General features: G+C 30.7%; 1 protein-coding gene across 2 annotated transcripts; it reads right to left on the minus strand.

Moving 5' to 3' along the window:
* Nucleotides 1–8,795: 8,795 nt before the first annotated feature.
* On the minus strand, nucleotides 8,796–13,965 carry LOC129309623 (uncharacterized). 2 transcript variants are annotated; one of them, XM_054951263.1, is made up of 8 exons: nucleotides 13,467–13,965; nucleotides 12,698–12,835; nucleotides 12,527–12,595; nucleotides 12,357–12,428; nucleotides 10,630–10,712; nucleotides 10,416–10,547; nucleotides 10,063–10,276; nucleotides 8,796–9,294 (listed from the first exon to the last, which is right to left on the minus strand). In XM_054951263.1, exons 1-8 carry the CDS (start codon nucleotides 13,902–13,904, stop codon nucleotides 9,250–9,252), a joined length of 1,191 nt encoding a protein of 396 aa, XP_054807238.1. In that variant the 5' UTR covers nucleotides 13,905–13,965; the 3' UTR covers nucleotides 8,796–9,249. The 2 variants fall into 2 exon arrangements, with proteins under 2 accessions (XP_054807238.1, XP_054807239.1); XM_054951264.1 differs by lacking the exon at nucleotides 12,527–12,595.
* Nucleotides 13,966–14,590: the final 625 nt, after the last annotated feature.

The raw sequence follows: 14,590 nt of genomic DNA on the forward strand, positions 1-14,590 counted from the left end.
ACTCTTTAGTATAAAATGTATACCCATTAATGAGATAGCCAGTGAAGGAAAAAACTTATTTATCCAGACCTCTTGCCAACCATTTTAATTTTTCAGAAACTAAATCAGGATCGGTAGTCAACTTCTCAAGAATGTGTTGTTTCAACCAAACTATAAAACTCTTATTATACTTGTTTGCATATCAAATCTCTAATCTATTAGGGTTATCCTGCTTCTCGGCCATGTGCATCTCTACATACTCCTCAACCTTTGCAGAGTTGTGTAGTACATATAAATGTGCTTGTTTCCATTGTAAGTTAGAGATTATAACTACTTTATTACCCATAATTCCTTCTCCATCAATTCTACTATCATGTTGAGAAGTTGAAAAACCAATATGGTTGACATTTAATAAGTACTCAGTATAAAATTCAACTACCTCCTTACAAATGTACCGTTCAACTATACAACCTTTAGGTTGACTCTGATTTTTCACATATCCTTTTAGCATTTTCGTGTAACACTCAAATAGATACATCCATCTCAAGAAAATTAGGCCACACATTTCTAGCTCTGTAACTAGATGAATAGGGAGGTGCACCATTATATCGAAGAATGCAAGCGGAAAATATATTTCAAGTTCACATAAGATTAACACAATTTAGCTTTGCAATCTTAGCAATTTTATTGGGTCAATCACTTTACTACATATAGACTTGAAGAAGAAACACAATTTTATGATCGTGGCTCAAATCGTATAAGGTAAAATAAAATGTATAACTATTAGAATAAAATTTTCTATCAACACATGGCAATCATGCGATTTTAAACCCTTTAACTTCCAATCCTTTAATGACACAAGGCCCTTAATATTTGAAGAGTACCCCTCTGGAACTTTAACAGTAGGAAGCAAGTTACAAAAAGTCTTCTTTTCTCTTCTAGATAGTGGATGAGCCACTGCACGAAGAAATGTGCAACTTCCTTTCTCTTGCGGAGTAACTCTTTCCTTATTCCTATAAAAATCATATCAAGTCTTGCCTTGATGCCATCTTTGATCTTTCCCAAAATATGAAGTAATGTACCTGTCAAACTATTGCATATATTTTTCTCAATGTACATAACATCAAGAAAATGTCTCACATATAAGGATTGCCAATATGGTAGGTAAAAAAAAAATAGACCCACATGTCCTAAGATGCTTTATAAAAGGTTTGCGAAACTCGATATTCAAATTTTTCACCTTGTCAAAATGTTGCTCACCTATCAGTGGCAAAGGTGCCTTACTTTCTTCTGAATTCCCATTGAAAGCTTTTTTTAGGTGCCGATAATAATGATCAGGATGCAACCATCTATGATGTCCAGATAGACATTCTTCATCCCATGTTTTAATCTCACTGAATGTGTGCCCTCTTCACAAATAGGACATCCAAGTTTTCTTTGATACTATATCCTAAAAAATTACCATATGCTAGAAAATTATTGATTGTGCCAAACAACAATGCTCTTAAATTAAACCTTTCCTCTCTATGTCCATCATATACCTCAACACCATGCTCCCACAACAATTTTAAATCTTCAATTAAAGGAGTCAAATATATGTCTATGTCATTTCCCAGCTGTTTTGGTCTCGAAATTAGAATGGATAGCATAATATATTTTCACTTCATACATAACCATGGAGGTAAGTTGTAAATTACCAAAATAAATGGCCATGTATTATGACTGCTACTCTGAAGCCCATGTGGATTCATTCCATTAATAGATAATATGAGGTAAAGGTTTCTATCTTCTGCTCCAAAGTCAGGGTAATCGAGATCAATTTTTTTCTATTGAGAAGAGTTGGCTGGATGTCGAAGCTTCCATCTTTGATCTGTTGATCCACATGTTATGTCAAATTTCTTACATCCTCTGTACTACTGTACAGCTGTCTAAATCTAAGTACAATAGGAAAGTACCATAACGCCTTCTCTGGACTCTTCCCATTCTCTTTGTAGTGCAAAGCATTACATTTTGGACACTATTAATTATGCATATTCATTTCTAAATAATATGCAATCATTAGGACAAGCGTGTATTTTCTCATAACTCATGCCAATTGAGTGTAGCATTTGTTTTACCTCATATGTAGTCCTTGGAAGCTCGTTGTTCGTTGGTAGAAGTTATTTTATAAGTGTAAGATTTTCTGTAAAGCTCTTATCACTCCATCCATTGCTCACTTTCAAGTTGTATAATTTTAACAACGCTGACAACTTTATCAATTCAATGCAACTAGTGTACAAGGGCTTCTCTGCATCACTTTTCAACATCTCTAACATTTCAGGACAATCCTCAAGTTCCCTTTTAATTGCACTAACCATCTCTTCAAGACAATCACCCTTATAAGTATCTGTGTCATAATCATCTAATTCAAAGCTTTCTTTATACTCCCAATTACTAGTAGGCTCATCCTCTCTAGCCTCTCCATGCTTATGCCAACACTTGTAATTTTCATCAATTCTATAGCACACTAAATGGTCTTCCAACTCAGATGCAATAATTTGCTTCAAAAGACCACATCTTACACAAGGGCATACTATTCTTTTATGGTCTTTTACATGCTCAAGAGTAAACCTCATAAATTTTTTCACACCATTCAAATACTCTTTACTTAATCAATTGGTAGACATCCATTCTTTATCCATAACTGTTTAATCTAAAAGATAATTTATTCAAGGAAATGTGATCAGTGACTCATGAATATGGAGAGGAAAGGAATGATAGAAAGATTATCGATAAAAAAATTGACTACTCTACATACAATATAGAGTAATTAATGAATCATGAGTCACAATGCATAAACATTCACATACTCCTTCAACCGTTGAAAAAAATTCAGCAGCAAAATGGCATAAAGAAAGTATTTCTCAGACTAAAACCTTCTTTTCAATCCTAGCATCTCACTTAACAAACTAATTTTAACCATGTACAATCACAAAACCAACAAAATTCTCACAAAATAGCATTTTTAAATTAACTCTAATTATTATAAAATTATATCTAAAATTCGTTCAAAAATCATAGAAAAAAGAAAAACACTATAAACATCATTTTGAATCAATGTTTTCTATCTCATTGATCATTCTAAGATTACACACACCCTATATTAGCAATCCCAAGCTAAGAACAAATCATCCTTTACCAAATGTAAAAATATCAATAAAATAACAATAATTTTTAGAGAAATTGCACGTCAGTTTTGATCACTAAAATGAACTCCAATTGTAATGAAAATTAGTACACTAGTACATTTTAATATGTAGTTTTGAACGATGAAACTACTCTGATCAAATAATGCACGAAATTTAAATTAAAAATTATTGAAATAAATTAGTCAAAATTCAAAGAAAAATACAATCATCATAAATATCCCATTTTGATCACTAATTTTCATCTTAATAATCATCTAAGACTAAGTATACATCTACTACCATTCTCAAGTCAATAAAACATCAAATATTAACAATTTTTGACACCTCACAATATCAAAATGGGCAACAAACGAGGAGAAATTTAAACAATAAAAATCAACTAATAAAACAATCCATAACATTAAATAAATCAATCTCATAATCTAAAAATCTAAGGATATTGGAAGAAAATGAAGAAAAACTATAGAAATCACACACCCATGTACCTTGGAGAAGAGAGGATGAAACACAAAGAGGAAGCAAATGAGAGGGGCAATGGACAACATAAGTGTAGGCACTTTCACGTCGAAGAGGACTAAGGTGGTCGACGGCAACAATGAAAAAAGATTGAGAGATTTATACCAATTTTGTGTGCAAGTGGAGAAGAGATAATACTGAGAAGACAATAGGTGGGAATGAAAAATGAGACCAAAAACTGAATAAAAAAGGGAATATGACGGGTGTTTAAAACACCTGTCATATATCTTGAGCACTTTAAATGATGGTTGTTTTAAAAAACTATCATTTAAAGTTTAAATTTTTTTTATTTTTTTTTCTTTTAAGAAATTGAAATGTTGGCCACAATATATGATGGGTGTTTAAAACACCCGTCATATATTGTTCAGACTTTAAATGACGGGTGTTTGAAACAACCGTCATTTAAAGTTTTAAAATTTTTTTTATTATAAGAAACTGAAACGGTGAGCCACAATATATGATAGTTGTTTGGATATCCGTCATATATTATTTATATTTTAAATGACTGGTATTTAAAATACCTGTCATTTAAAGTTTAATTTTATTTTTTAGTTTTTTCCTTCCAATAAATGAAACGTTGGGTTGAAATAAATGATGAATTTTTTAAATACTCATCATTTAAAGTTTGACAATAAATGATAGGTGTTTAAATACGCATTATTTATTTTCTGATCATTACCCACCTCTCTCATATATGATGTGTTTTTATTTGACCGTCATTTTTCATGGTGTCTTATATTTACATTTTTGTAATAGTATAAGTTCCCTTCATCTTCTCAGGCCTAAAGGAACTACTATACTGATAAGAAATTTTTTATTAGTTTAATAACTTATGGCTAGATTTTTTTCATGTAACATTTCTTTATTGATAAACTTTTGTAATTTTCCCTTTTTCCATTGAGAGAAGCTCTTTTTAAAAAAGGAAAATGACAATTACGGACTTTCTAAAAATATTAATCTCAATTAAAGACCATAACATTTTGAAATCTCAGTTAAGGACCATGATCCTTAATTGGGATAAAAAAAACTATAGTTTGTGATGTGGGATTCATAATGCCACTTGAAGATTCACTAACCCAATTTGAGAAAATTGCTAATGTATATTGTGAAAATATAAAACCTCACTTAGAAATCAATTATTTAACAAAAAGTGTCACTTGAGAATTCATTAACCCGACTTAAAAAAATTTGTAATATATATTATGAAAGCATGAAACTTACTTGAGAATCAATTGTTTATGGACATGTCACTTTTTGTTAAACAATTATTTCTCAAGTGGGGTTTCATTTTTCTATAATATACATTAGAAATTTTTCAAGTCTAGTTAGTGAATTTTCAAGTGACATTTTTCGTTAAACAATCAATTATTAAGTAGAATTTCATGCTTTCACAATATACGTTAAAAAAATTTTTAAATCAGGTTAATGAATTCTTAAGTGGTGCTTTTTGTTAAATAATTGATTTTCAAGTAGGGTTTCATATTTTCACAATATATATTAGTAATTTTCTCAAGTTAGATTAATGAAATTCCCACGTGGTGTTAGTGAATCCCATTTTACAAACTATATTTTTTTATCCCAATTAAAGACCATGGTCCTTAACTGAATTTCAAAATGTTATGGTCCTTAATTGAATTAATGTTTTAGAGGATCCTTAATTATCATTTTTTCTTGTAAAATTTTGTTCATCTCTACCGATATTGTAAGTATAATAATATGATTTAGATGTCTGTTGGTTGATGATGATTGTTATAATTTTTTTATAATATTTAGTCGTAAAACTAATTGCGTACAAGGCAAGTGCAGTAAATGCTAAAACTTGTATTAATTAAAAAAAACAGTCAAACTAGTGCAGACATAATCACACCTCGAAGAAAAGACTTATTGTTACATTGACATTAATAAAATAAAAATTGGAATTTCTAGATGAAATAATAATTAAATTTGCACCAGGTTCAATATTTTTGGAATAATTTTGCTAAGCGAAATATTTATAAATTTTTTGTTCTTTTTAATATAATCAGTTAATAAAACTTTCAAAATCACTAATAATGACTTCTTTAGAGATAGTGTTGTTTTATCTACTTGCTATTTTATCTATTTCAACTATTTAAGATGGACATGTTTTTTCTCTATTTACTTCGCTAAAAAGCTACAGTTAAGAATTTGATTTCAAAATTTTTAAAAATTTTCAAGCAAGGGAATGAACAAACATTGTTAATTGTTTTCCTATTTTCACAAGCACGAACATTTTTTAGTCACATCTTCAACATCATAATAAAAAAAAAACTGTCTTTGTATAAATTGCCTGCCTATTTTATCACAACACTGTTATTTTGGTCATATGATTTATACAAGCATAGAGGCAAATCTAATGTAATAATTTCATATTTTAATTAATATAAATGATTGATTATAAAATTATTGCTTCCTTGTAGCAACTATGAAGTATGGGCGTCCTGTGCAATGTGCGGGAAGAATAAATTGATTGTAATTAATAGTGAAAAGAAGTTCAGAACAAAACAAAAGACAAATAAAGACAAACTTATGAAATACAATCAATTCACTTCAATTAAATCTTACTTATCCAAACTTTTATTTACATGTAGACCATTATATGTTGCTTTTTTAGTTATCTGAAACAACTAATGTTATCCCATGTGGCATGAACAATATGATTATGTGGTCGTTAGTTTTGTTTATATTTAATGAATAATATTACAAATACTTATGTGATGTAATTTTTTGAAATTGATTCTTCTCATGCATTGCACTAGGGAGTCAATGATTATTGTAATTTTTCGTAACATTCATTTGTAAAATATAATCTATGATTGAATATAAGTGCAAATGCTAATCACTACAGCTATGCTATATGTTGATTAGTTTTATTAGAGCATTTTCACCTTTAAATATATTAGTGCAGTGAAAGGTATTTTCTCACATATTGAAAGGAGGATGGAAAGAAATTAAAAAGTAAAAGGAGGGTGAGTTAAAAGGATTTGTAACAAAAATAAATAGAATAGTAGTGATTTAATGAATCAGGCTAGGTAGTGTAATTAGATCACAAGCAAATTTGTGCATAGTATTATTTATACTCTAAAGATTAGAGTGCAACATCCTGTCCTTTGACCTACCATTAGTTGTGATCAGCATTAACATTTGAGATGCATATCTATCTATATTCAACATCCTCATTATGTGCTGCATATTTCCTTGAGTGATTTTTTTTTTTTTTATGAAGACTATGAAGTTAGTAATCATTCATGTTTGTATAATTATATTTGTATAAAATGCTTCCCATGCAATACACGGGAGAGTTAGTATTAGTTTCTTTAAATGAGAAAATGGCATATCAGACCTAACGAGCATGAAACCCAATGCCAAGCCCATTTTATAAAAAGAGAAAATGCCATGTTAAAATTAGCAAGCATGGAGCCCAATGCCAAGCCATGATATATATCTCACGAAACCAAAACTCAAAAATAGCTTCATAAACAATAATTTGTGTCTATAGCCATCAGTTTTTGCATCGGCTTAGCAGTGCTGTTTTAGTGAGAAAGATTATTGATATTGATTGCAAATAGATCTCGTATAAGCATTTTTCTTTTTTATTTCAAATAAGTACCATAAATTTTGTGAAAAAATACTCTCAAGTTTAATGAGATTTGATTGTATTGATGTCCAATAGCCATTGATGCCATGAGGCTGTGTTGACATCGAAAAGTAATTTTTTTTGAAAAAAAAAATTTTTTTTATTATTCATGTTTTAATATTTATAAGTTTGCATTGAAAATTTAAAAGTTACCATTCAAATTTTTTATATTTATAAGTCCGTTTTTTATAATATTAACAAGTTAATATTTACAAGTTATCTTCACAGATTTACAAATTAAACTTCATATATTTACAAAGTAAACATATTAATTTATAAGTAAATTTCCAAAAAAAAATTAATACCTCATTGACAAGTCAATATTACAAATTTAAAGTCAACATGGCAAAATTAAATGTGAATTTATAAAATCTTTGCAATTGTTCTTCTAATTTTACAATCTAATTTACAAGACCACTTTTTAATTTATAAGGCATCTTTTAATTTATAAGCTAAACTTAGAAATTTACAATTGAATAAGGGAATAAAACGCTGAGTTTATTTGTAAACTTAATAAAATGAGTTGAAAATTTTACAAACCAATTTGTAAAATTTAAAGAACCAATGCAAAAATTATGAAAATTTATTTCTAAATCTACAAATTTGACTTATAAATGTAAGAGATTATATCATAATTTGAATTTTTTTTATTTTTAAACAACTTTTAAATTTAAGAAGTCTAAATTGTAAATTTGCAAAATTTAATTTATAAATAAGTATTAATAATATAAGAGATTAATTTGTAAATGTAAACTTTATATGTAAATCTTGAATATTTACTTGTTAATTTGTGATATTTGACTTGTAAATATTAACATTAAATTATTAATATTTTAATAAAAAATTTCTTTAAAAAATATTTTTTAAAATCCAAAAATATTTGTATCATTTACCACTAAGTCTCATGAAAAATGAAAATATTTTCACAAATACACAATATTTACTTGTAAATAAATTTCTTGTAATTTATTTGTAATTTTCTGATTTTGATTTGCGTTAACAAAATTTTGATGCAGGCAATAGATATTATGCTTGTAGTAATCATCACTCAATAAGAACTGCAAGCATATTTTTTATTTAGATATGTAAAACATATTTCTCAAAAAAAAAAAAAAGTATTTCCTTCAATTCTCAATATAAATCACTTTTCATTATTTTACGAGAATTTTAAACAGTACTCAAGAAAAAAGTACTCTAACGTCGCTTGGATCCTCAAGATTCGTCAAAATAAATAACTTCTTTTTAAGATTATCATCTAATAAAAATCAACATATCCCAATTACCTTTTAATTTCTTTCACACAAAATCTCTCTACCTAAAATCTACAGTACAGTTAATAAAAGGCATCAAAAGAAAAAAAAATTAAAGCTATTGCTTTTTGCAAAGACACTTGCATTTAATAAAACCATATAAACCTTTTGGAATATGACTTGCATATTACGAACAGAGAGGAGCACTACAATTAACATTCCATTTTATTTTCAATTCAATTCTATTTTGCACGTCATGGCAAAACATAAAGGAAAAAAGTCCTAGTAGTTACAATTAACATCAACTCTTATTTTACAACTTAAAGAGAAACCAATGAACATCCATCAACCACAAGTATCTCTTCTACTCAATTTATGCGCATTAATGTTCTCGTTTCCCTTTTGGACTTTCCCACAAACTTTCCTAATTCTGGAAAACATCACATCACAAAGAGAGAAAGGAGAGAAAGGAAGGCGGGGAGGGGCAGAGACAAGCGCAGTGGGGTGTATCATTGTGGGTCCCACCACCCTTCCTTCTAACTCCCTCAAGCATAATCATTTCTTTGTAAAATTAATCAAACATATTTAAAATGCCAATACTAAGAGAGAATTTGCAGAGCCAAATGACAATGAAGAATAACCTGTGATTACAGCACTAATGCTAATCCAATGAAAACTCCTCTAGCCATATAAGTACTTCATTCCTCTTCAATGACATGAACCACAAAACAAACAATGCTATTGTCAGTACGTAAGATTACAAATACCAAAAGTGGCATGCCAATTATCACAAGATAAGCAATTAAACCATTAATCATACACCATTGACATGTTAAAAGCATTTGGCAGAAGAGTTAAAGCAAAAAAGACTTTCAAGCCGAGGCTGATTTGCATAATAAGTCTTACTGTGATATCATACTAAACCTTGGATTAGTAGGAAGGACAGGGCACAAACAGTTTTAGCAGACACAATGAATTATCACCAAACTTGGATCCTCTACAGTGGTTTGTAATAGCGTAGGGGAGAGTAATATTAAAAAATAGGAGAATTTAGAGCTCATTTCATTCATTTGCATGCATCCCAATTTGTTCTCTCTACCTTTTTTCTGCAGCACAACATGCAGTAAAATATATAGTACAAGATCTGGACCCATTATCATGTAGTATTAAAACAATGTTACAAATTTACAGCAAAACGAGAGGAACAAAGTGAAGCAATAAAGCCCCAAGTTAATTTCCAGTTGATTATATTGTATTGCATAGATCTAAAACAATATTATGTTGTTTTTCTGTTATCCTTCACTTAATCTATAATACATTCCGAATTCTGAGATTCAATACAAAACAAAAAGTAGTTTAGCCTGTGAATGTAGTTTATTGTAAGCTAAAAAGTAGAGAAAGCACCATAACAGAAATCAAATAAAGACAACAGATAAACAGCCAATCACAATCATAACAAGAATGCATAGCATACCATTACAAAGCTTAGTGTCCGGCCAGGATCATTGTAGCGTGCTAGCAAACAACCCAACTTAGGATTAAGACCATCTCTAATGATATTAGAGCGAAGTACTTTTTCCTTTTCACAAACATGCTCCTCTGTAGGTTTTCCACTAAACTTTACAACAGCCGCTATGCCTCCTTCGACTTTTCTCAAGTTGATTGCTTCTTCAATAGGATTTGGTAAACTGATCAAAGATGAATATAAAGCTCAAGTTTTTAAATTGCACTGCAGTCTTTAGAACTTCATTCTTTCTATGAGGTAAGATATAAGTATACACATCACCTGAACCAGTTTTTTAAATTCATCAGACTAGGGGGAAATACCTATTTATTTCTTTGTCTAATGGAAGAACTATTTGGATCGACACTTTGGATAATTCAGCATCCATGGCTTGAGTGAAGACTGGAGTAGTCATCGGTATCTTCTCTGCTGTTGAATTTTTTCCAAATATATATCTGAAAAACAGAGACTGATCAATGCTTGAAGTTCATTTTATAAGAGCAATTAAGAAGTTGCATTTGAAATATCAAATCTAACCCAGCAACATTATTAAAGCCAGTAGAGCCCCATAGCTTGTCTCCATTTGTTTCTACGACTATGAATGGTGCATAATGTCTAATCTGTTATTCAAATTAAAAAAAACAGAGAGAGAATTTTAAGTATGACACAATTATCATAAAGCTTTAATCTAGTAATAAACGCATAAAAAACTTTTATGCCCACTTGGTTTCAATTGTTCAGTTATGTCGGGTGAATCTATGAAGATTTAAAATTATGTAGAATGATATGCGGTGTGGTGCAGGGTTGCCAAATTGGCAATCGCAGAAGCATGTGATTTTCTTTTACATAAAAGTAAACTTGATATATCAGATATAATTTTTAACATAGCATATTACTGGATAGATGCAGATGAATACAAGTTAGAGAATGAATTATGTAATGTTATGTTTGGATGCATATAGATTTGGATTTAAATTTGTGACACATGCATTGTTTGGATAATTAAAAATGTGTGGATTTCTATTTGGGTGCCAAATTCATTGTTTGAGCAATTAAAAATGTGTGAATTTAAATTTGACCTAAATTCAAATCTAAACCCTACCTCAATCCCTCTATAATCTCAAATTGGCACAGAAACTACTCTCCGAACAAAGTTGCGATTTATTCTCTAATTTGATGCCTTTACAAAGGAAATGATATGGCTATTTATAGTAAACCTTAGACCCAAAGACTTAAATGCTGAAGAAGGAGTTTCAGCTGTTACATGAGTGTTTATTAGCCTATGAAAGTTACAGAGAATTATGGCATTCAAGGTTATCAATGAGGAGTTACGTTCAAGCTTCTATTTCACAAATCCTTTCTAAATCCTATTATTTCAAATTTCCATGGAAGCCTTTCTCTTCTTTCATGTTTATTCATCCACTTTGCTACCTTCTCAATTTCGACATCGCTACCTTCGGCTAACTTTCACTGGGACCAGACCACCGATGCCGATTGGGACTAGACAGCCAACTTTAATAGGGATCGAACCGCAAGCAATGACCAAGACCGAAATGCCGATGCCTATTAGGATAGAATCACCGACATCCACCAGCACCTAACAGCAGATGCTAACAAAGGACCAGACAGCCAGCACCAATCGGGACTAGACCTTTGGCACCAATTGGGACTAGGACTAGACCGTTGACGCCGATTAGGGTCAAACGACCAACTTCAACCAGGACGAGACTATCAGTGTCAATCAGGTTTTAGGAATTTCAATTTTCAATTCATTTTCAACCACCGTCCGCCGCCACCCAATGCCAATTTCTTGTCGTCATCAATTGATGCCGGTCTAGCGTCGGTCTATGACTGCCATCCAATGCTGGTCAGTTGCATTCAACAAGTGTTGATATGCTGCATGTCATCACCATCCAAGATTGGTTTGTGATCACTATCTTCAATTTGTCCGCCTTCATCATCCGGTTCCAAATGTTGCTGTTAACAGTGAATGGTTTGGTGTCATCATTCAAGTCCAACCCACCATCAAGTTGTCCGAGTTGCCTTTAAATTCAAATATAAAATTTTGAATTTTGAATTTTATTTAAGATCCAAACAAAGGATTCTAATATTATAATTTAAAATTTTTTATATCATCCAAACAAAGAATTTAGAATTTATGAATTTCAAATGTGAGATTCAAATTCAAATTCCCAACTCAAATCCACTCATCCAAATGCAACCTAAAAGAAAAGAAACTTGTATCTGTGAAAATTTAAATAGACCTCATAATTTGCTGTTCTTTTCAATATTTGATATTTGGGTGATTCCAAGTCTGGAGTCTTATAGATCTGCAACTGCAGCATGTCAAAACTCTATAGTTAGAATAGATTTTAAGATAATTTTATAAGAAAATGATTATACAAGTCAAATAACAAAATGTCATGGAAGGCACCTGCTTGAATACATCCCATAAACCTTCTAAAGAAAAATAGTCATTTTTCTCTATTGAATCCCAGAAATCCTTGAAAATTGAGAGAGGACAATAATTATTTCCTAAAACGAACAGGCACTATGGTCTAACTAGAACAACTAATTTCTTTACTTCTTGATTCTCGATACCTACCACATGGCTACAGAACTTGCCAGTTTTTGAGTTAATTCCCATAACAGATGTTCCTGTAAACACTAATTCTGGTTTCCATGGAAGAAGCATGAATGTCATAATCATACTCCATCTTGTAGTTATCTCACATGGTCCTGTCTATAGAAATCCAATCAGTCCAAGATTAACAGTATGCAGAACCGTTATTAAAATACACATAAAATAAAATTACAGGTAAAACCACAGTGAACCCATAAGGGGAAGGAAATTGAGCACTTTGAAAGTTAAAATAAAGAATAACTCCATTTCTGAAAATATACCTTCCTTTATTCATAAATAATTTCAGTAACTATTATTTAAAAAAATTGAAGTTAAAAATGTCAATTAAGCATTCGTCTTGGAAGTTGTATCACTATGAAAATATTGAAGTGAAAACATACTAGTGAAACAGAAATATACTGAACTGTTCATCATTTTCAAACAGCTGAATGGAGGTAAACCGCAGGAGCTTCGAATTACAGCTTCTGAGCAAAACGCCAAACTGATATTAGGTCAAAACAAAAGGGGCAAACTATAATCTACACTATTAGAAATGAAGATATTGAGGCTGACCAGTACATAAGAAACTATATGACTTTCTTTGGGATAAAGAAAACTATATAACTTAAGCACACTAATCTTGGATATCATATCCTCGTATGTCTGATATTCGTACCTGGTGCTTCTTACGTTGAAACAAAAGGGGCTAAACTCTACTCTACGAATTAGAAATGAGGATAGCGAAGCAAACCTGTTTGACCCAATGTAACTGAAATTGAGGCCTAAAGAGTGTCTTCAAGAGAGCTATGTTAAACAGGTATCCACTCAAACTATCGTGCTTGGTAATGGGGTCACGGAAGATGACGCGTTCATCGTAAGCCGTCTTATCGATACCCTGATCATCGAAGAGATGAGGAAGATCATCATAAAGAAAGCCCACGAGCTTCTCGATTTCAACAGTTGATTTGGAGGGACTCTCTTCGACTAAACTCAATTGAATTGCCCATTTGTGGGGCTCATTAGCTTTGACGGCCAAATTTATGCATTTCGACGTTTTGAGAGAGTGTGGCCGGAATGACACGGTGGGGTTTGGCGGCCGGAAACTGCCACAAACGGCGGGAAAAGCACGAAAAGATGGTGGCGGAGTTGGGGTGTGGCCATAGTGTAGTGGGGTTAGAGGCACGTTCATTCTTCTGCTCGCAGTGTTTGTGGACTTCGGTTCCTTGTTGCTGGCGCGTGAATATTGTCCACAAAACAATAATCGGTGAATTTGGGGAAGGACAGGGTCACCCAATTTTATTTATTTTTTTATTTTTTGGGTATGAAACAAAAAAAAAAAGTCTAAATCAGCTTTGGAATAAATTAGCAAATTAAAATAAGAATTTTTTTATCAAGCCAAATTTTTTTAGCAAAAACTTAAAATAAGAAGGATTGCACGTTGGGACTAAATATATAGGTAGTTGCTCTCTATATTTTTACCATGTTTTGAAATTAATTTTTATGTCTTTATTCATTGCTCTCTAAATATATAGGTCGCACACAAAAACAGTTCAATTTGAGCAAAAATATTCAAATTTATATATATATATAATAAATATTCAAAATATGTCTAAATTCAATGAATATAATATTTTATTTAGGGTGAATGAATTTTGTGTATATATACATATATAACTTTGAATATTTATTTGATATATATATAATATAAAATGTAAAATATAATTATAGATATGTTCATGTATATATATTTGATATATAGATGTTTGTATATGATATATAAAATTTAAAATATAATATATATATATATATATATTTGAAATGTGTGTGTGTGTGTGTGTGTTTTTTTTTTATGTATACATGTATATAATATAATAT

This window comes from Prosopis cineraria, unplaced genomic scaffold, assembly GCF_029017545.1.
Source record: "Prosopis cineraria cultivar Desert tree isolate PC_DT_omini unplaced genomic scaffold, ASM2901754v1 PC4, whole genome shotgun sequence".
Lineage (NCBI taxonomy): Eukaryota > Viridiplantae > Streptophyta > Magnoliopsida > Fabales > Fabaceae > Prosopis > Prosopis cineraria.